We start from the raw sequence: 23082 nt of genomic DNA on the forward strand, positions 1-23082 counted from the left end.
CATGGAATGTTGCTACTATTGGAGATTCTAGATGGAATGTTGCTACTATTGGAGATTCTGTTGCTACTATTTGAGATTCTACATGGAATGTTAATGTTGCTATTCCACCAGCAACATTCCATGTAGAAGCCTGCCCTTGCAGCCGCGCAGGCTTCTGTTTCTGTGAGTCTGACGTCCTGCACGTATGTGCAGGACGTCAGACTCACAGAAACAGAAGCCTGCGCGGCTGCAAGGGCAGGCTTCTACATAGAATGTTAAGGAGTGGCCTAGTGGTTAGAGTGGTGGACTTTGGTCCTGGGGAACTGGGTTTGATTCCCACTGCAGGCACAGGCAGCTCCTTATGACTCTGGGCAAGTCACTTAACCCTCCATTGCCCTAGGTGCAAATAAGTACCTGTATATGCAATATAAAAACCATTTTGAATGTGCTTGCAAAACTCACAGAAAGGCAGTATATCAAGTCCCAATTCCCTTCCCAACAAAGCAGGTAGGTACATGACACCTATGGTAGGCTGCTTTGTTCTTTGAGATTCGTGATCCAGCACTTGTGAGGTATTACCTTTTGATATGTTTTACTATTACAGAAAAGTCAGAATGCACATCCACACCAACAATAAAGTGACAAGAATTTACAATGTTATTGGGTCAATCAGAGGAGCAGTGGAACCCGGTGAGTTTGGCTGTATTTAAAGCTTTAGCTAGGAACATCCTTCTTCAGGTTTGCCCAGGTAGATTCTTAGAATGACCACGGGAGAGCTCAAATTCTATAAAGGGTGTCTGCTCTTTATAGAATTGGACTTAGCGCTGATTCCCACACCCAACCGTAAGCACCAGATGTACTTCTGATGAAACATGGTGTAAATGCTGGCACCCAAGTTAGCCGGCCGACCCAGTATTCTGTAACTATGCGCACAACCTTTTTGGAATGTCCATACTCCTCCCATGGCCACGCCCCCTTTTGAGATATGCGCAATGGGAGTTAGGCACATTGCCTTATAGAAAAGCGGATAGGCAGATACATGTGCAAAATCTTATGGGTGCCAATCAGGGGCATAGCCAGACTTCGGCTGGAGGGGGGTCCAGAGCCCAAGGTGAGGGGGCACATTTTAGTCCCCCCACCCCAGCGCCGCCGACTCCCCGCCACTTTTGGACCTGCCAGGTGCCGCTCCTCCCCTGTCCCTTTTGGTCCCCCCTCCCGCCGCCACCAAACCTCCCCCACCACTGCCAGGTACCTTTGCTGGCGGGGGTCCCCAACCCCCGCCAGCCGAAGTCCCCTTCAGCGCCAGTCTCCGAGTCCAGCGCGTTTGCTGATCTGGATTCTGTTTCTGTGAGTCCTGATGTCCTGCACGTTCCCACGTCCTGGACGTCAGGACTCACAGAAACAGAATCCAGATCAGCAACGCGCCGGAGAACGGCGCTGAAGGGGACTTTGGCTGGCGGGGGTTGGGGAGCCCCGCCAGCAAAGGTACCCGAAGGTGGCGGTGGGGTAGGGTTGGCAGCGGTGGGAGGGAGAGGTCGAATGTGGCGTGGGAGGGTCGGCGGCAGGGGGGGGTGAAAGAAGGGGGGGCCAGGGCTAAATCTGCAGGGGCCCATGCCCCGCGTGGCCCCACCTAGCTACGCCCCTGGTGCCAATTAATTTCAGTGAATGGTTGTTAGCACCCAATTATTGATGGTTTTGAGCTCGTTATTCAATTAATTTTTGTGTGTACCTTGGCAGCGTGCACAAATGTGGGCGCCATATATAGAATCCGGAGGAGATTGCTTAAAAGTAGGTGTGATCTTGGTTGCGCATAGTCCAGCGAGTGAGAGTGTTGTTATACCTTCTGGAAGTACTGACTCAATTGTTTGCGGTAAAGCCCTAACCCAGTGGTTCTCAAAACTGGTCCTGGAGGCACACCAGCCAGTCGGATCTTCAGATACCCACAATGAATATTCATGAGAGAGATTTGCATACCCTGCCTCCACTGCATGCAAATATATCTCATGAATATGCATTATGGATAACTGAAAACTTGACTGGCTGGGGTGCCCCCAGGACCACATTTGGGAACCACTTGCTCTAACCCGTTTTTCTTTCCCCTTTTATCATAAATTTTCCTTTGTTTTTCTTTTGTTTTCATTAGCTGATAATCCTTCTATATTGTGGACTTGAGTATATGATGTGTTCTATTTACTATGATCGTTTTTTTTCCCTTATGTTACTTTTCTATACAAGCAGTTAAGCTTGATTGGATTAAGTTTGTCTTCATAATTTTCAGATATAAACAAATGTTATCTTTACACTGAATCATATAATAGCCATTTTTTCATGTGTAAGGGGCCCTTTTAATATGCTGCATCAGGCATTAATGCTTGCCTAGGGCAGCTTAAAATGGCATACCGTGGGACACACTAAGGCATCCTGCGATAACTGCCAAATTAGTGTACTAAACATGCACTAAAAATATTTTTGGGAGGGGGCATGTTAGCAGCAGAGAGTGGACATTCCTGCAGTAATCAATTAGGGCCCCTTTTATGAAGCTGCGGCAAAAGGGGGCCTGTGCTGGCGTCAGTGTGTGTTTTTGATGCGTGCCAAGGCCCCCTTACCACAGCGGGTAAAAGGCAGGGCTTTCTTTTTTTCAGGAAATGGCCGTGTGGCAAGTGAAGCACTTGCTACACGGCCATTTTTTTGAGGGGGGGGGGGAGCTCTAACCATCACCTATTGAGATGGCGGTAAGGGCTCCCACGCTAACCCAGTGGTAACTAGCACCGTGCGGCACTGTCCGGTTACCGCTGGGTACACACCGGCGCTACAAAAATAAAAATATTTTTGTAATACTTGATATGACGCCTGCTGGGGGTGAGAACTACCGCCGGGCTGCTGCAGTAGCCTGGCAGTACTTCCCTTTTAGCGAGCTACTACTACTTATCATTTCTATAGCGCTACTAGACGTACGCAGCGCTATACACTTGAACATGAAGAGACAGTCCCTGCTTGACAGAGCTTACAATCTAATCAGGACAGACAAACAGGACAAATAAGAGGTAAGGGAATATTAAAGTGAGGATGATAAAATAAGGGTTGTCACGTGCTAACTTGTTAGTGAAGGAATATCACGTGAGCCCTTACTGCCTACAAAGTGGGTGACGGTAAGTGCTCACATGGTAAAACTTTTAATGGCCACGTGCTAATGCAAAAATTAGCACATACCACAATGATTTCCTAAAGACAAACTTACGTATATTATGCTTAAATCTGAAAAAAATAAACGTTTTAAAGATCTCAGTGGGGTTGTCAGGTGGAACAGTATATCTTTTGTCCATGAAGATAATACTCCCAAATCATCACTGGTCTTATTTTTTGTTACTTTTCATTATGATTCTTTTATTTTTCAAATATTGTTAAATTCGTCAATAAATCTGTAATATATATAAACACTTTTATCTGAAGAGAGGCACTTAGCCGACACCATTAAGATAAGTGCCTGTCTTCAGATAAAAGTGTTTATATATATTAAAGATTTATTGAAGAATTTAACAATATTTGAAAGATAAAAGAATCATAATAAAAAATTACAAAAAATAAGACCAGTGACAAATTGGGAGTAATTATCTTCATGGACGAAAGATGTGGAGGGGCATAATGGAACAGAAACGCCTATCTCCATGGGCGTTAATCTCCGAGAACGGGTCCGTGAAGGGGCGGACCAAACTGTATTTACGAAAAAAATAGACGCCCATGTTTTATTCGCCAATGTGTGAGCTGGGCGTTTTTGCTTTTCAGCGATAACGGAAAATGAAAGCGCCCAGCTCAAAAACGAATAACTCCAAGGCATTTGTTCGTGGGAGGGGCCAGGATTCGTAGTGCACTGGTCCCCCTCACATGCCAGGACACCAACCGGGCACCCTAGGGGGCACTTTTACAAAAATAAAAAAACAGGTAAAAGAGCTCCCAGGTGCATAGCACCCTTCCATTGTGTGTTGAGCCCCCCAAATCCCCCTCAAAACCCACTGCCCACAAGTCTACACCATTACTATAGCCCTAAGGGGTGAAGGGGGGCACCTACATGTGGGTACAGTGGGTTTGGGGGGGTTGGACGACTAATAAGCATTAAGCAGCACAATTGTAACAGGTAGGGGGGATGGGCCTGGGTCCACCTGCCTGACGTCCACTGCACCCCCTAACAACTGCTCCAGGGACCTGCATACTGCTGCCTGGGAGGAGGGTATGACATTTGAGGGTGAAAATAAAAAGTTGTGAAACATCATTTTTTTGTGGTGGGAGGGGGTTAGTGACCACTGGGGGAGTCAGGGGAGGTCATCCCCGATTCCCTCTGGGGGTAATCTGGTCATTTAGGGCACTTTTTGGGGCCTTATTCGTGAAAAAACAGGGTCCAGGAAAAGTGCCCTAAATTCTAGCTACAAACGCATCCATTATCGGCGAAGGGCGCCCATCTCTGTTCGGGTGATAACCACGCCCCAGTTCCGCCTTCGACACGCCTTCGACACGCCCCCGTCCACTTTGTCCGCATCCGCGACGGAGTGCAGTTGAAAGCGACCCAAATTCGGCTTTTGATTATACCGCGTTATTCGTTTTTGTGAGATAAACGCCCATCTCCCGATTTAGGTCGGAACTTGGGCGTTTTTCTCGTTCGATTATAAGCTGGATACTGTTCCATCTGATAACCCCTCTGAGGTTTTTAAAACATTTTCTTTTTTCAGATTTAAGCATAATCCCCCATATTCCATATAGTATACCTAGAGATCTGCAACACAATTGGCGCAGATTCTATAACAATGCACGTAATTTAACAAGCTTAACAATCTGAGCATTGATAACAGCATTTAACAAGCAATAATGAGCACTAATTGGCACTGATTAAAATTTAGGTGCATAACTCACTAAGCGTATTCTGTAATGATGTGTGCTGAACTTCTAATGTGCGCAGGTCAAAAGGGGCATGGTTATGGGCGGGGAAATGGGCATTTCGTGGGTGTTCTGAAATTTATGCGCCTAGTTATAGAATATGGCCCAGTGAACCTAAATCTACGTGCTGGATTTACGCCATGTTTTCATTGGTGTAAATGGATGAGGATATTAGATTTAGGCGCTGAAATATCAACTAAACATATTTTATAATCAGCGCCTAAATCAAGGCACCGATTATAGAATATGCTTAGTTGGCACTGATTTCAGCACTGATCTTTTAGGCACCATATATAGAATCTCCATCAATATCAAATATACCAACTCTTCGTTTTTTCCGCAGGGTTGGGTGGCTTTTTCTAGTTGGCCGTGGGCACTTTTCCCAAGTTGTAGGTTGCGATTTTCTAGGCGGCTTTGAGATGGTCCGGCGACCGCATGGTCCACGCTGGTTGGCTCTGTCTCTAGTGCTCAGTGCCCACCCTTTTGGTTAAATTTGGAGCTGGAATGAAGCTCGGTTTATCTCTGAGGCCTCATTCCGGCTCCAAATTTGACCAACAGACGGTGAGGTGGGTGATGAGGTCATCAGCTGATGATGATGACTCATCACTTCATGCTGGAAACTGGACTGGACTGGACTGGAGCAGCACTGAGAGGAGTAGCGAGAGGAGACGAGAGTGAGCACGTGACCACGCCGGAGGACAGAGGCAGAGTACATTGGTGAGCAAGCCAGGAGGGGAGTTGGGCAGCTTGGGCTATTTTTGGGCTCCCTTTGAGCGCAAGTTGGGCTAGGGAAGTTTCTTCCCATCTGGCAGCCCTGTCTTTAAGAAATAATTGTGGCTATTGGATTCTGAGCCTATGAAAATTACACTATAGCAGCCCAGATAGTAGAACATTAGCACGTGGCCATTAATACAAAAAAGACAAAGGCCATTTTTACTGCTATAGTTAAAAAAGGTCTTAGTATGAGTGAAAAACCTATGCAAGGATGTGCTTAGGCCACGTTTTACCACAGCTTAGTAAAAGAACCCTTAAAACTTGCTTTACAAGACTAGAATAGGTCTCCTTGCACTATTGCAGCAGGACTAAAGAATTTTAAAATTGAATCAGATCATCTACTGTAGCCATTGATTGAGTACTCTTAAGCTAAAGTTTTAAAGCATATTTTTTTCCTGAAAATGCATGCACCATTTGCCTCCAGATAGATACATCATTTTGGGAGGTCATCGAGATTCCTGGGTATTTGGTGGTATTGATCCAACATCTGGGGCAGCTGTTCTCCAAGAGATTGCACGAAGTTTTGGTACAATGTTAAAAGAAGGTACAGTAAATGATAACCGGTGCATTAAGGGGGTAAGTCTATAAAACACGCACTAACATAGATGCATGTGTTACATACATCAGGGGCTGCCATTAGGATGTTGTTTTATCACTAACTCATGCTATCTTAGCATAGGTCCCATTTTATGCAGTTAGACCTGGTTACCAATAACTTAGGTCAGCCCCTCTCTCCCCCCCTCCTAGAGCAACAGCTCAGCTTGAGCCTACTTTTGCAGGCCCCTCATGGTGTAGGGGGAATACAGGCAGGAGCAATGCCCACTCATTCCTGCCTTATGTAGCTGCCTCATCAAAATGGTTATTGCAACCTCTAGTAGCAGTCTTGCCCCATTTCGACAATGCAACTGTACTGGATAGGAGTTAGTGGGCATTGCTCCTACTCTTATTCCCCCTAGATCAACAGGAAGTTGCAAAGGTAGGGCCATTGGGACTCACAGGGGTGGGGTGGGGGAAATTGGTCCAGGCTGAGCTGTTGCTTCAAGAGGGAGGATCAGGACCAGGGGAGGGGAGGGGAGCAGCTGAAACCTCTCAGGAGCTGCCCAGAGATTAACCAGGCTATCGTTAACAGGGGCATAGCTATGTGGGGCCACGGGGGCCTGGGCTCCCGTAGATTTGGTCTTGGACCCCCCCTGCCGACGACCTTCTCGACCCCCTTCCCACCGCAACCCGCCGTCACCGTCGCCTACCTTTGCAGGACGCCAGACTCAGAAACAGAACGAAGGAAGAAGAGGACCTCGGCTGGCGGGGGGTTGGGGTCCCCCGCCAGCAAAGGTAGGCGATGGCAGGGGAGGGTTGGTGGCAGGGGGGGGCGAGAGGGTCGTCGTCGGGGGGGGGGTCAACGTTGTTGTTAGTGGTGGCGACAGGGGGCGTTGGCGGCGCTGGGGGTGGGGGGTGCTAAAATGTGCCCCCTCACCTCGGGCTCTGGACCCCCCTCCCGCCGAAGTCTGGCTACGCACCTGACTGTTAAGACATGTTATTGTACAACTAACTCATGCTATTTTAGCACAGGTCCCATTTTCTGCAATGAAATCTAGTTACTAATAAAATAGCATGTTAATGGTATCCCACATTGATAACTTCCCTCCTAAATGTTTAGAGTACTATCATGTATACATATAAATTCCAACTTTCTGCCTAAGCGCTATTCTCTTAATATGTGCGTATCTCGCAGAGTATGTATGTGCAAGAGGCTGTACGCATGGGCAGAGAGTGGGTGGGGCATAGGCAGGACTCACAAGCGTACCTTTTAGAATACTATAAAGCATATGGGGACAATTCTGTAACTGGGCATCACAAATTTGATGCCTAGATGCAACGTGCTGAGCGCTAATTCTATAACAGCATCTGGGGCTCAGATTCCATTAAGAATAGTAGCCTAAGTCTATATCTACACCACAAAGATGTATTAGCACACCAAAATGTAGGCGTTCCTGCTAACAGTAGCCCAGTACCTTGTGTAAGTTGGCGCCTAAGTGCACTATGCAATACGTGAAACGGTATTCTATAAGTTATATGCATTGCTTGGTGACACGCTCATGGCCCGCTCATACTTTGCACGGAGTACAAAAAGAAGCAAATCGCCACAAATAAAATTTCATAAACAGTCTAATTTATTCACCGCGAAAATCATAAATAAATAAATAAATAAAGTTTTGTATTAATTAATTAATTTTTATTTTAGTGTTGAATAAATTGGGCTGTTTATGAAATTTTATTTGTGCCGATTTGCTTCTTTTTGCACTCCATGCTGGATTTTGTAAGTCGCCTGTCTACTTGTTTTCTTGGGCCGCCCATACTCTGCCCATGTATATGACTCCTCGCTGCTACATGCTAAGTGAATTTGACACATTGTTTATAGAACAGCGCCTAACACTCGCATAAATGCCAATTATAGGTGCCTCTGATGTACATAATTCTACCGTTCTAATGGTATTTCTAGGATGGGCGGGACAAATTGCTTGTTCTTTTGGCCGCTGTCGGTGACAGGGTGCTGGTCTGTCCCAGCATGGCGATGCTTATGCACTTAACTATGTGCACACTTGCCTCCGGATTCTAAATAGGTCACCCAGATTTGTCCATGGATCCCAGACACGTTCGCAAACTAATTAGTCAATGAGGTGGCAACAATCACTTATTGCGGTGAATTGGAGTTAACTCACACTTAATTGGTACCAATTTTGATTTTCACGCACACCTGCCCTAGTCATTATTCTGTAACATGCATTCCTAAATCAATCAATGGTGGTAAGCCACCTAGATTACTGCAATGCCATCTATGCTGGATGCAAAGAACAAATCATTAAGAAGCTTCAAACTGCCCAAAACACAGCAGCCAGACTCATATTTGGAAAAACAAAATACGAAAGCGCCAAACCCCTGTGAGAAAAACTACACTGGCTCCCACTAAAAGAACGAATTGCGTTCAAAGTTTGCACCCTGGTCCACAAAATCGTTCACGGGGAAGCCCCGATCTATATGTCAGACCTCATAGACCTACCTACTAGGAACACAAAAAGATCAGCACGCACATTCCTCAGTCTCCACTACCCCAGTTGCAAAGGACTTAAATATAAATCCACATATGTATCCAGCTTCTCCTACATATGAACGCGACTATGGAACGCTCTACCGAGGGCCATAAAAACAATGCACGACCTAACAATCTTCTGAAAGCTACTGAAAACTGACCTATTCAAGAAGGCATACCACAACGATCCATCCTAAATACTAAACAATTAGACTTTACATGAACCAGACAAAACCGAACTCTCTTACTTGACTGTTTAACCTCATTGCTACTAATGAAAGTTACGCAATACGCACTACCACTTTATTTCTCATGTCGGAAATGAACTCTCTATAATTGATTATCTAACTTATGTTATAATTTACTCTATCACTCAGGAACCTTTGTGCAATACCATATTGTATTCTACTTTACCATGTATGTATGCGCCTTAATGCAATACCATTTGTAATTCTCTTCCCAGAAATGGCGATCGCCATTACGACATAATGTTAGCCACATTGAGCCTGCAAATTGGTGGGAAAAAGTGGGATACAAATGCTACAAATAATAATAATAAATTTCATAGTGCGCAACTCAAACGGGTGCATGGCCATGGGAGGGCTATGGAGGGGTCGGGGTGTTCCCAGAAATAGGCACAATACTTTGATTTGCGGGTGTGAGGATTTTCACAGGGTTTCAGCAGGTGTAAGTCCTTGTACCCAGCTTTGGGCATGGGAATTCACTTTAAGTGCCATTCTATAATAGTTCCTTAGTGCTAACCCCCGGATTCTGTATATGGCTCCTAGATTCTGCACGGAGATACCTGCAAATCTTAATTGGCGGAACAAGTTAATCAGCGTTTTTAACAGCACGTAACAAGCAATAATGAGCACTAATTGGCAGTAATTGCAATTTATGTGCAGAAATTGCTAAGCAAATTCTATAAATAACTGTGCCTAAATTACAAAGGTCAAAATAAACGTGTATAGCTTAAAAGGGGCATATTTATGGTCGTTTAGTGGGCGTTCCAAAACTTCCACGCATAATTACAGAATACGGATCAATGCTCCTATATCTACATGCACGGATTTACACCAGGTTTTTATCAGCATAAATGAACATGCATAGATTTAGGCGCTCCATTATTTTCTAAACATATTCTTTATAACACGCCTAAATTTTATAGAATATGCTTCGATCCATATGGATTTTTTAGGCGCCGTATATAGAACCTGTTCCTAAGCGACCTTTATAGAATTGGCACTTAGCATGGATCCTAATGGCGTCTAACTTTGGGTAAATGCAGAAAATTCTCATAGGTGGAAAGAACACCATTGTTCCACGGGAAATCACGCAGCAAAAAACAGGAGTGGGAACTGGATTAGACTCTTCAAAAATCACAGTGGTGAAACTCACAGTAAAGCCTGTCTTCGAAGGCTAGAGTGCTACAATAAGGGTCTTAAAAAAGACCATTTGAGGATTGGATAAACTTGTGCTGTCTACCAATGCCGGAAAAAGCTGAAAATTACAGATTGTATGAAGAGAGAGTTAAAAGTAAGTAGAAATGGCATTGTGATTTTCTATCTATATCAATCAGAGACTCCTGAGGCAGGCACGTCTGTGCTGAAACATGGTACCATGTCGAGTCATCATTAAGAGTCATTAATAAAAGTCAAAACTGCATATCGAGCGTCCCTGGTCTGTTTTTGAAGAGTCTGATCCAGTTGCTCTTGGTGCCTAATGATAGGCTCCAAGTTATAAAATGAAGGAGTTAGTGTTCTCAAAGTTAACCCAAGAATCAATGTGCGTTAAATCAAGTTGTGACCTAAAAAAAAAAATCAGTTATAATTTATTTATTAATATGAATGTGTGAAACAAATTTTTAAAAAATCCCCAAATTATTACAACAGGACAAATAAATCAGAAATGAACTCTATTTTTTCCTTCTGCACATCCCTAATAAAGTATACACATTCTTGAACAATGCTTGCAGTTATAGCCACATTTAGATGGCAGCATTTTCAGGGGTTGGGGGTGGTTTTCGTCATGATTAAAAACTACCCACTACAGCAGTTGACACTTTTTTTAAATTGCTGACCGCCACAGCAGAATTAGGCCCAGATATTCAATACCAAGTTATGTCTAAGTACTGGCATTCAACATCTGGGACTAATTGAAACTGCAATGGCCACCAGAGTTTATGCGGGTCACAGATGATATTCAGCCAAGGCCTGCATAAGACCTGGCTGAATATCGGCTGGGACATGCATAACAGCAGATAGTGGTGAGCATAGGAGATCGGCCTGGGTCAATTTGTTGCTTTGGGAGAAGGGATCGGGATGGGGGGCTTCTACAATCCCTCAGGCACTGCCCGGAGGATTCAGGCTGGTGGTCGGTTACCTCTGTGACTAGTTAGGAATCCTTTTTACTATCCTAACTTTAGCCGTTTAGTTAACCAGTTAGTGCTCTGAATATGGCCACTAACCAGTTAAGTCCTGGCACCTCCCAGGCTTTGCCCAAGCTCTGCCCACAGAATGCTCCGGCATTTAGCGGACAGTGCAGGGGCAGCTTGTGGTGATATTCAGCAGCACTCTCCAGAACGTACCGCTGAATATCAGTACTTAGGCAGACATAAGCAATTTAGGGGCCTTTTTACTAAGGCATACCAAAAAATGGCCTGCACTGGTGTAGGCACGTGTTTTGGACACACTCAGGTCCATTTTTCAGTGCGCTTGGCAAAAAAGGCCTTTTTTGTGGCCAAAAATGGACGTGCTCGTCCATTTTTGGCCTGAGACCTTACGCCATCCATTGAGTTAGCGGTAAGGTCTGATGCGCTAACTGGCTGGTAATCGTCAGCACGCGTAAACTGCCGATTACCGCCGGGTAAGCACCACGCGGTACAAAATACAAAATATTTTCTGTCGCATGTTTTGGACGCGTGTCAAGAATGGAATTACCACCCAGGCCCCTGAGACCTTGCCGCCATCCATTGAGTTAGCAGTAAGGTCTCACGTTCTAACTGGGCAGTAATCGTCAGCACGCTTAAACTGCCGATTACCGCCAGGTAAGCGCCACATGGTACAAAACAGAAAATATTTTCTATCGCGTGTTTTGGACGCGCATCAAGAATGGAATTACCACCCGGGGCGCATAGGCGCCTCACGTGCCTTAGTAAAAGGGCTCCTTAATCGGGCAGATTATATTATTTTAAGAAGAAAATGTATCTTCAGGAAATGCACGTGATCACAGATGCTTTATACTCCCAACAAGTTTGAAAGTGAAAGTACTTGCATGCTTTCCCTTTGAAAATTGATATGAAGCCCATGAGTACAAAATAAACTGCAGGGCGTGTTCCAGTGTGAACAGCTTGAAAATTGCTCATAAATTGAGAATTATTTTACTGCAAATAGATTAATCACTGGAAAAGAAATGTTGAAATAAAAATACCTCAGAGGAAAACAGGTAAAGGAGGAACAGAGTAGCAGAAGCGGAGCCAGGTTGACGGTGTGGGGGCAGCGAGAGCTGACTTTCCCCGGTGCCGGCGCACATTTTCAGTGCAACATGATGAAAAACAATAGGCGCTGGCGCCGGCAGAATTCCGTTTGGGGGCCGCTCCCCTGGCGCCCCACCTAGCTACGCCACTGCAGAGTAGATGATATTCAAATACTTTATGGGTTTAAATAGTAGTTAAGGGGAGAGAAAAACTTTCTGACCTTTTCACGCGGTTAAACGCATGCTTACCTAATCAAAAATGCTGTTTAAAGTTTGTTATATTTAAAACAGTTTATATATTACCTTGTCTACAAACAGCTCAAGGAGATGTGCACAGAAAAATGTTATCAGTTCAATTTGTTTTTTCATGAATCACACATTCAGTTTTTTTTCGAATTACAAACCATTTGTTTCATTTGATTTCATTAAAGTCAATGAGGCAAGAAATTTTGCATTCTAAAATTAGATATTATCCGTCCATTTCACTGAAACTTGCTTAAAACTTGTTGGCTGGCACCCTGTCAGAGAGACAACAGCACTGCAAGACATCAAGACTTGATATGAAGGCCCCATGTCAGCTCCCCTACATATTGAACCTCTGACTTTTCAGGATTTATCTTCAGCTAATTCATCTGACACCAGTCTACAACCACCCTGTTCCCTGCCAAAGTGGATAAGCCCTTCCTTGTGTGAAGCTTCATCATCTTCTAAAATAAAAAAGCACTGGGCCCAAGTTCTCAAAAAGCAGGCAAATTTAGTAGGGGCAGGAGTGATCTTTATTTGCTCCTGCGGCCTAGGGTTACCATACATCTGTTTTTACCTGGACATGTCCTCTTTTTGAGGACATGACCAGGTACCCAGGCTGGTTTTGCCAGTCTGTCTGTTTGTCCATATTTGCGGACAAACGGGCAGGCAGACGGACAGGCGGGCCTCAGGGTGTTCTATTCTTCCTCCCCCCCTTTACCTTAGTGTAGTGCCATGATGGTCTAGTGATCTCTTTGGAGCAGGAAAGAGACCCCTCTTTCTTGCCTGGCGCATCTGCAGACTGTCTTACTCACAGTGCCACTTCAAAATGGCTGCCAAGAGTTCAGCGGTGGCCTTGTGAGACTTCCACAGAAGTCTTGAAAGGTCATTGCTTGAACTCTCAGCAGCCATTTTGAATTGGCGCGGGGAACAAGAGAGGTCTACAGCCATGCCAGGCAGGAAAGAGGGGGCTCTTTCCTGCCCCGAAGAGGCCACTAGACCACCAGGGCACTAAAATAAGGTACAGGAAAGGAGGGAAGGGGTAGTGAATCGAAAAGTGGGGAGTGGATATACATGGGGAGAGAGAGAGAATCTGGATTTATTTGGAGGGGGGGGGGGGGTCAAAGTGACAGGGGTGGGGCAGGGTGTGATAGGGTGGGGTGGGGCAGGGTATGACAGGGAGTGGGGCAGGGGTGTGACAGGGGGCATGTCATGTGTCCTGTTTTTTTCCTTAGGGCAAATATGGTAACCCTACTTCTGCCATTTTGACACTTGCACTTTGATTGTTAACCTTAAATATGTACTTGCAGGTTGGAGGCCTAGAAGAACAATTATTTTTGCAAGCTGGGATGCTGAAGAATTTGGTTTATTAGGTTCCACAGAGTGGGCTGAGGTAAATAAAGAACAAAGTCTCTATGTTCAAGTTCTGCAGCGGCAGCTTGCACCATACATAGCCATATTCAAAAAACTCAATAGTCCAGGACATATGCCACTTAAAATGCACCATTAACAAATTACAATTTCAGTTTGATTAACAATAATACATTTGTTTAGCATTTTGACTCAGTATGCTAAAGTAGATAAAAAAAATCTACTTTACGAGATAGTAACCCTGTTTCAAACAGCTATCGCTGGTGGCATTAGAAAAACATAGGTGTCATCATAAGCACACTATCAGGCTTATTTTCGAAAGAGAAGGGCGCTCATCTTTTGACAGAAATCGGGAGATGGGCGTCCTTCTCCCAGGGTTGCCCAAATCGGCATAATCGAAAGCCGATTTTTGGCGTCCTCAACTGCTTCCCGTCGCGGGGATGACCAAAGTTCATGGGGGCATGTCAGAAGCATAGCGAAGGCGGGACTGGGGCATGCCTAACACATGGGCATCCTCGAGCGATAATGGAAAAAAGAAGGGCGTCCCTGACGAGCACTTGGGCGACTTTACTTGGTCCATTTTTTCTTACGACCAAGCCTCAAAAAGGTGCCCGAACTGACCAGATGACCACCGGAGAGAATCGGGGATGACCTCTCCTTACTCCCCCGGTGGTCACTAACCCTCTCCCACCCTAAAACAAAACTTTTTAAATATTTTTTGCCAGCCTCTATGCCAGCCTCAAATGTCATGCCCAGCTCCATGACAGCAGTATGCAGGTCCCTGGAGCAGTTTTAGTGGGTGCGGTGCACTTCAGGCAGGCGTACCCAGGCCCATCCCCCCCTACCTGTTACATTCTTGGTGGTAAATGTGAGCCTTTCAAAACCCACTGTACCCACATAGTGTTGTACAGTTGTGGGTAGTGGGTTTTCTGTGTGTGTGTGGGGGGGGGGGGGGGGTTAGGGGGCTCAGCACCCAAGGTAAGGGAGCTATGCACCTGGGAGCAATTTCTGAAGTCCACTGCAGTGCCTCCTAAGGTGCCCAGTTGGTGTCCTGGCATGTCAGGGGGACCAGTGCACTACGAATGCTGGCTCCTCCCATGACCAAATGGCTTGCATTTGGTCATTTCTGAGATGGGCGTCCTCGGTTTCCATTATGGCACAAAATCGGGGACTACCATCTCTAAGGACGACCATCTCTAAGGTACACCTAAATTTCACGATTTGGGCATTCCCGACCATATTATCAAAACAAAAGATGGACACCCATCTTGTTTCGATAATACGGGCTTCCCCGCCCCTTTGCCGAGACGTCCCGCGAGCACGTCCTCAGGAAAACTTGGGCGCCCCTTTCGATTATGCCCCTCCACGAGAACCTTTATTAGTGAGCTCAGCAAAACTTCTCTTATTATTTTTATTTTTTTTTAATCATGTTAAACCTCAGCTTTGATTTCATATTGGTTCTGCCCACCCTGGCCTGAGCAAACATACCGTATTTTTCGGACTATAAGACTAACTTTTTCCCCCCAAATTTGGGAGGAAAATGGGGGGTGCGTCTTATAGTCCGAAGGTAGAGATTTCCCTCCCTCCCTCCGAGTTCGGGATCGCGCTCCCTCCCTCCGAGTTCGGGATCGCCCTCCCCCCGGCCCTGTCACCACTTCTCCCTACTCACGCGATCTTCCCTGGTGGTCTAGTGACGTCGGGGCAGGAAAGAGCCCCCTCTTTCCTGCCCAGCGCGCTGCTCTGCATCCTCCTGTATGCTGCCTGTGACGGTCTCGGCGAGATTCAAAATGGCTGCCGAGACTTCAATTCTCGGCGGCCATTTTGAATCTTGCCGAGACCGTCAGGCAGCAATGCATACAGGAGGATGGAGAGCAGCGCGCTGGGCAGGAAAGAGGAGGCTCTTTCCTGCCCCGACGTCACTAGACCACCAGGGAAGATCACGTGAGTAGGGAGAAGTGGTGACAGGGCCGGGGGGAGGGCGATCCCGAACTCGGAGGGAGGGATTCGGACAAGATGCACCAGAGCACCTAGGTTTTAGAGGAGGGAAAAAGCAAGATTTTTTTTTCCTATTTCCCTCCTCTAAAACCTAGGTGCGTCTTATAGTCCGAAAAATACGGTATTTTGTTTTTCCAAATGCCACTCTAATATCTTTAAAAGGGTTTTATTGTTGTTCTACTGAGAGAAAATGAAAGTACATGCTGTAAAAAGAACAGGGTGAAATAAAGATTAATTCTGGGTGTTTTATGCTGTGTATGTGATTCAGGATACAAACATGTCTAGCGTTGTGAAATATCTTCTTTCCTGGAAGTTAAAAATACAAACCAAAGTAGCTTAAGCAGACAGTAAAGGGAGTGAGGGGGAAGAAATCAATACTGTAGCGTGGAAATGTTGACTATATCCCAGCTTCAGCGTATGAACACCCTGTACATCCATAAGAAGTGACTGTTCCATCTGCATGAACAACGTTCACTTTAGAATGTTTTATTTATTTAGAAATGACCAGTTCACATAATAACTCTACATTTTTCTTTAAATTATGCATATCGGAGATTTTTAAACTGTAAGTAAAAATTTCTGAATAAGATCTCCTGAATCCTTTTCTGTTCATTTTAAATGCTGTTATGGAATCCTCCTGTGATCCACTGGCGTTCCTAGGGGGGGTGGGGGGTGGCGGTGGGGGCGGTCCGCCCCGGGTGCACGCCGCCGGGGGGGGGGGGGGGGGTGCCGAGCGTGCCTGCCCTCCGTTGTTCCATGCTTCTTCTCTGACCCGGAACAGGTTACTTCCTGTTCCGGGGCAGAGAAGAAGCATGGAACAACGGAGGAGAGGCGCGCGCGGCCCCCTCCCCCGGCGGCATGCACCTGGAGGGGGGGGGGGTTCCTTCGCAGGGGTGTCCTTTCGCCGGGGGGGGGGTGCTGCACCCGGGGGGGGGCGGGGCGAATCGGCGATCCGCCCCGGGTGCCAGCCCCCCTAGGAACGCCACTGCTGTGATCATGTACTTTTGTATGTTGTTTTGATAAAGTGTGCTTTGAATTGCTTATTTGATGACCAGTCTGGCAGCTATTAAGGTGTGACTGTATGTTCTGTCCTATTTGTGACCATCTCTGGGAAAAAGGTGTAGCAGATTAAAAATGTTGAGAATGACCAATTTCTGATATATTTTTTTATTTTAGTTTCTATTTCTCTAGTATTGCTGTATATGCAATACTTGAGGTTCCAGTTCAGTTTTTTTGCCTTCACATCTCTAGTAATGATCTGTGGTCTTTGTCTCACATTTGTTGAGTTGTCTGTGTTTTGTGTTTGTGACCAAGATGTCGTATTCTGTAGGTTCTGTGTACAGAGCTTGTTGTAGTTCTGTTTGTTTTGCTTTTTGACTAGGTGGTATACGGTGTTTTAAGGCCCAGTGTAATATTCACAATGGTGCCTTTTCATGCATAATAGGTTGTTGCTCTTTGAGTCCTGGGAGTTATTGCCGTCATGGTACAGTAAGTTTCTGGGTGTGTTTTTGGGCAAGTGTTTGCCGTGGAGCGATTGTATTGGCCTTACTAAGATGACATGGTTTTAAATAGTTATACAGGATATGAAGTGTATTGAGGTGGTTGTATTTATAGCAGATGTCTGTGATCAGGTTTAAATTATGAGACATTACCTCTTGAGAGAAATTTAAATAGTTGAATTGTTTTCATAGATGCGTATGTGATTTAGTGTTGGAAAGTGCTTGAAATAATTAAGTTTAAAATATGTATCATGTCACCCATGAAGCAGAAATCCATTTTTAGGTGCAGGTGAAGGTATTACTCATCAATAAAAATAGCCAGCATCACTTTCGTGGGCTTTGGTCTCTTCACGACCATGTTAAGTTTATACACCTTACTCATTGGCCTTCTGTCTCACTAATCGGGGTGATACGTCTCACTGTTTGGGATGGGCCACAAATGACATCTCTGCACTCTGGGAGATCTTATCCAAGAACAAGAGATCATTCATTTTTCTTAGACTGTTGCTACCTATCTCTCATTTATTTGATGTTGCAGTATCTCTGTTATCTAACTGTTTGAAATGTATTAGCATGTGGATGCAGAAAAATAGGTTAAAGTTGAATTTAGCAAAAACTTCTGAAGTAGGAGCTAGCAGGATGAGAGGATATAAGGGAAGATTCCCTACCAGCACAAGAAATGGCTAGATACTTTGAAGAGAAAATCATCAACAAGGAAGAGCTTACCACAAACCAACACCAACCTGAAAGACCTAATAGATGAACTCGATTACCCCTGAGAGGAATCACCACCAGACAGAACTTGGACGACCTTCGTCCATCTTATCAAAGAGACGGTAGCACATACGATAAGAAGATTCTTGACTGCACACAAGACAGCTGTCCCAAGTACATTATGAAAGCTCCCCAGACTGTTTTATTGATCAGCTAACCTCCTACCTAAACTTCATGTTCCAAGAAGACCAATTCCCAGAAGAAAAGGGCAACATACTACTCACGTCAATCCCAAAAGACAGAAAAAAAATATTAATGATACCTCAAACTACAGACCAATAGCATCCATACCCCTAATGACTAAAATAATGGAAGGCATCATAGCCAAACAGCTAGCTGAATACCTTAACAAGTTTTCCATACTACATGAATCGCAATCAGGATTCAGGTCTCAGCACAGCACAGAAACGGTAATAATCACAATATTAGCAAAATTCCAACAAGAAATCTCAAAAGGAAACATCCTCCTACTACAATTCGACATGGTCAGTCACACCCAGTACTCTCCCCATAGCAAACGAACTTAAGATACTAGGAATCACCGTTGATCGCGAACTATCCTTTGGCAAACAGGTAACAAACACTACAAAGAAAATGTTCCAAACAATGTGGAAACTCAAACCACTAAGAAACTACTTCCCACAGTCAGTCTTCCGCTCCCTCGTCCAATCCATGGTCCTTGCCCATACAGATTATTGTAACAGAATTTTAGCAGGATGCAAGGGACATAAGTACATAAGTATTGCCATACTGGGAAAGACCAAGAGGCATATTTTCAAAGTTCCATAGAAACCTATACTGCTTATCCCAGAAATAGTGGATTTTCCCCAAGTCCATTTAATAACGGTCTATGGACTTTTCCTTTAGGAAGCCGTCCAAACCTTTTTTAAACTCCGCTAAGCTAACCGCCTTTACCACATTCACTGGCAACAAGTTCCAGAGTTTAATTACACGTTGAGTGAAGACAAATCTTAAACAAATTACAAACTGCACAAAATACAGCAGCAAGACTTTGGCAAAAAACGTTTAGAAAGCGCAAGATCTCTACTTCAAAACCTACACTGGCTACACATCAAAGCATGCATATCCTTCAAGATCGGTACATTGGCTTTCAGAATAATCTTCGGCCTCTCCCCGGTACACATGTCTAACCTAATCACCCTACCACCACAATAAATGCAATAAAGAACGTGAGAACATGCCTAACGCTCCACTTCCTCAATTGTCAAGGCCTGAAATACAAAAGCACATACGCAACAAGCTGTTCCTACGTCTGCACCAAAATCTGGAATTCCTTATCAAAAAAACATTAAACTAATAACCAACAATTCAGGAAACACCTGAAACCACACCTATTCAAATCTCTCCTCTCAGATGACATCGCCTAGCACAACGGCATACAGGACATCACTCCCAACTCGAACATGAATGATCTAACTGGACTTTTCTGACTGAACAATACTGTTCACACCACATTGGTTGTATTATGTAAACTGTTTTCTACTAAGCTAATTGTAAGCCACATCGAACCAACCACCAGGTTGGAAAATGTGAGGTATACTTCAATAAATAAATAATACCGTGGGCTAAACTGAAAGGAGCTATAAAAAGGAATACGAATCTTTACGTAAGAAAGTAAATTAAACAGAAGAGAAAAAGGAAACATGAATAGTTCTCCGAAGAAGTAGCAGCAAAGGTCAAGGCAAAAAAGATAGCGTTCACAAAATACAGAAGCTAACAAAAAGAGGAAGACAAACAAACATACAACATAAAGCTGAGAGAGTCAAGAAAAGAAATGTGACCCTCTGAGGGAAAAGGTGCCAAAAGTAAGGTTACAAATAACAGAAATAAAGGCTATAAAAGTTTAGAGGAGTACATTTGGGCAACTTTCATTTTTAAAAGTTTTGTGTACTGTAGGGTCAAAATTTTATCTGTAACTTTCTATGGCTTACGGAGATATAGATGTTTTAAGTTTGCTATTTTTTCAAATGTGTTTTTCTGGAAAACATACTTTTTTTTAATTGATAAAAGTTTCTCATTTTTTAAAGACATAATTAGCCCATACCCAAGGCTGAAATTTTGCAGGATTTTGCAGTTGATATGCCTCTATCTTATGGTACGAATAAGTCACATACCCACTTTTGGTACCTTTTCGCTCAACAGGTCAGAAATCACGATAGCTAAAGCATGGATAAAAGTAAAAATGGCAAGATATAAAATGAGTTGTCAAGACATTTCTCAGGCATATTGGAGAAAAGAGGAGAGCCAGAGGTGGAATTTCAAGACTCGAAAGATGCTGAGGTGTGATGAGTGAAAAGCAGAAATGCTCAATGAATACTGGCTGGTAAGTCTTACCTCAATGATGGGAAAGATTATAGAGATGTTACTGAAGGAAAAGAGAGTGAATTGCAACATGTGCCAATATGCCAAATGAATCTGACTGATTTCTTTGACTGGGGCCCAGATGCACAAAACCTAATGAGCCAGCAATGTGGTTTTTAAACTGGTTCTAGCCAGTTTAGCGAGCAAGGAGTACAGCGAGACATGCACAAAAAGGTTCTTCGAGCTCTTTTCCTATCACAGTAGCAGCTAACGAAAATGGAATGCAAACCTATTATAATGAGCTAATTACTATACAAATGTGCATGCAAAGTGATGCACAGCCGTTTTACAAGCGATTCACAGAAGCAGCCCCTACCTTTAGCGTGGAAAATTTAACGGATGGTCAGGAGCTGCTGGTACTATGAGAATGACGCAGAGGGAAGAAATTCCAGGGTGGAGGAGAGAATCACAGCCCATCTGAGCAAGTTCCAATAATGCAAATAAATATTAAAGTTGGCACAGTCTGGAAGCACACCCCCCCCCCCCCCCCCGTCCCCAGCAGAAAAAAAAAAGCCGGCTTTCATACAGGCAGCTTTTTTGCTGAAAGCTGTGTACAAGCGCAACTGAAACACAGTGGAGGGAAGAATCACAGCCTTGTGGGAGAACGTTTTTTTAAAAGAAGCCATCCTCTCCTGACTTCAGCCCTGGACATCCTGCAGCAGGGATTGCAGGCTGATCAGAAGGGATCCATGTGCAGAGTGAAGAACTGCTGGTTATTAGGGGAGAAGGCAAGGGAGTGTCAGATTTCTAAACAACCTGTGGAAACCCAAGTCAAGCTCAACAGAAAATCTGCTACTTCTCTGGTGTTGTAGCCAATCCGTTCCTTGTGCTGCAGGTGGCTGAAGGTGAGATCCAGCAGAAAAAAAAAGGATATGAACCTTTCTTTCATACACACAGCTTGTCTACATGTATGAAAGATGTCTGAGCATGCGCAGAACAGCCATGCTTAGCGATTGGCTGCTCTGCACATGCTTAGTTGACCGACTGGCTTCCCCCTATTGCATGCAAATGAGCTCTGTTCGCAAAAGCAGGGAGCAGCTCATATGCATGCAATTCGCTTAGGGAATCCCTATGTATTTCCGAATCGGTAATTTTTACCAATTTTGACATACAGACGGACTCTTAACTCTGGGCCTGGGTGACAATGGCAGGCATCATTAATCAAATAGACTGCTGTGTTTTGAAGAAGCTGAACCAGTTTAGTACACTTGCTAAAATAGAGTTGCAGTCATCAGTTCATTTAAGAACCAGGGAAACTTTCAAATGTCTTACGAGCCAGAGTATCAATATATCTCTTCTTCGATCTTATCTGATGAAGAATACAGAATATTCATTGGGACATCTGTGAAATGTAAAGCTTTTTATTTAAAAAAAAAATAGCTTACATGTTTATGGTTTTATAATTTTACTAGTAAAAAAGGCCCGTTTCTGACACAAATGAAACGGGCGCTAGCAAGGTTTTCCTCGGAGTGTGTATGTTTGAGAAGAGTGTATGTGAGAGTGACTGTGTGTGAGAGAGAGAGAGAGAGAGAGAGAGAGAGTGAATGTGCGAGTGTGTGTGTGTGAAAGAGAGAGAGAGTGAGTCTGGGTGCAAGTGTGTCTGTGAGAGAGAGAGAGTGTGTGTGTGAGAATGAGAGTGTGTGCAAGTGCATATGTGAGACACAGATACAGTGTGTGTGAGAGAGAGAGTGTGTGTGTGACAGAGATACCTCCCCCCCTCTCTGGTGTCATGGCCCCCCTCCCTCCCTCTCTCTGGTGTCAGCCCCTCCCCCCCTCTCTTTCTGGTGTCTGAGCGTTACTGTGCAGGACGCTGAGCTCTGGCTGTGCTTCAAGGAACTAACCAATCCTATTTGAATAGAATGCACCTCCAACATTCTGAAGCTGAGAAACCTCCTGTGGTTGGTCACTTCTGCTTGTGACGAACCCGGAAGTACATGATGTCAATTCAGGAGATGGATACAGAGAACAGGAATGCCTCAGCCATGCAGTCAGCTTCAGAATGTTGGAGGTGCGTTTTATTATATAGGATTTTGCTTTATGTATTCATAATTTTTATGTGTTTGATTATGTTTTTGAACCGCCCAGTTTCAGGATATAAATACTGAATTAAATTAGATGTTTCCATCTGATTTAGCTGGAAAAATTAATTTTGGAATAAAGAAATAGATAATGCCTCTCCTACAACCACACAAATAACCAGCATGAATTGTTGAATTGTTCTTTTTTATTTTTTGAAAATCATAAACCAAGAAGTTATGGGGCCCTTTTACTAAGCCGCGTAAGCGCATACATGCACCCAATGTGCACCAATTCTGAGTTACCACCTGGCTACCGTGTTGCCCTTGCGGTAATTTCATTTTTGGTGTGCATCTGCTACACGCGTCCTAAAAATATTTTTTTATTTTCTGGCGCACATCAGCTACGCGCGTCAAGTGGCATTTCATGCGCATAGGTCATTACCGCCCGGTTATCATGTGAGACTTTACCGCTAGCTCAATGGCTGATGGTAAGGTATCAGACCCAAAATGGACGCACAGCAATTTTGATTTTGCCGCATGAAATTTTTAAAAGGCATTT

At 44.4% G+C, this 23082-nt stretch overlaps 1 protein-coding gene across 2 annotated transcripts in view; it reads left to right on the forward strand.

Moving 5' to 3' along the window:
• LOC115468446 (N-acetylated-alpha-linked acidic dipeptidase 2-like) overlaps nt 1-23082 on the forward strand; it is a 128065-nt gene that overhangs the window by 73200 nt on the left and 31783 nt on the right. For both annotated transcript variants that reach the window (XM_030200165.1, XM_030200164.1), the window contains 3 exons: nt 584-669; nt 6104-6223; nt 13795-13877. In XM_030200165.1, the coding sequence (XP_030056025.1) occupies nt 584-669; nt 6104-6223; nt 13795-13877 (289 nt within the window). The remainder of the gene's footprint in view (nt 1-583; nt 670-6103; nt 6224-13794; nt 13878-23082) is intronic.

Source organism: Microcaecilia unicolor, chromosome 4, assembly GCF_901765095.1.
Source record: "Microcaecilia unicolor chromosome 4, aMicUni1.1, whole genome shotgun sequence".
Classification (NCBI taxonomy): domain Eukaryota; kingdom Metazoa; phylum Chordata; class Amphibia; order Gymnophiona; family Siphonopidae; genus Microcaecilia; species Microcaecilia unicolor.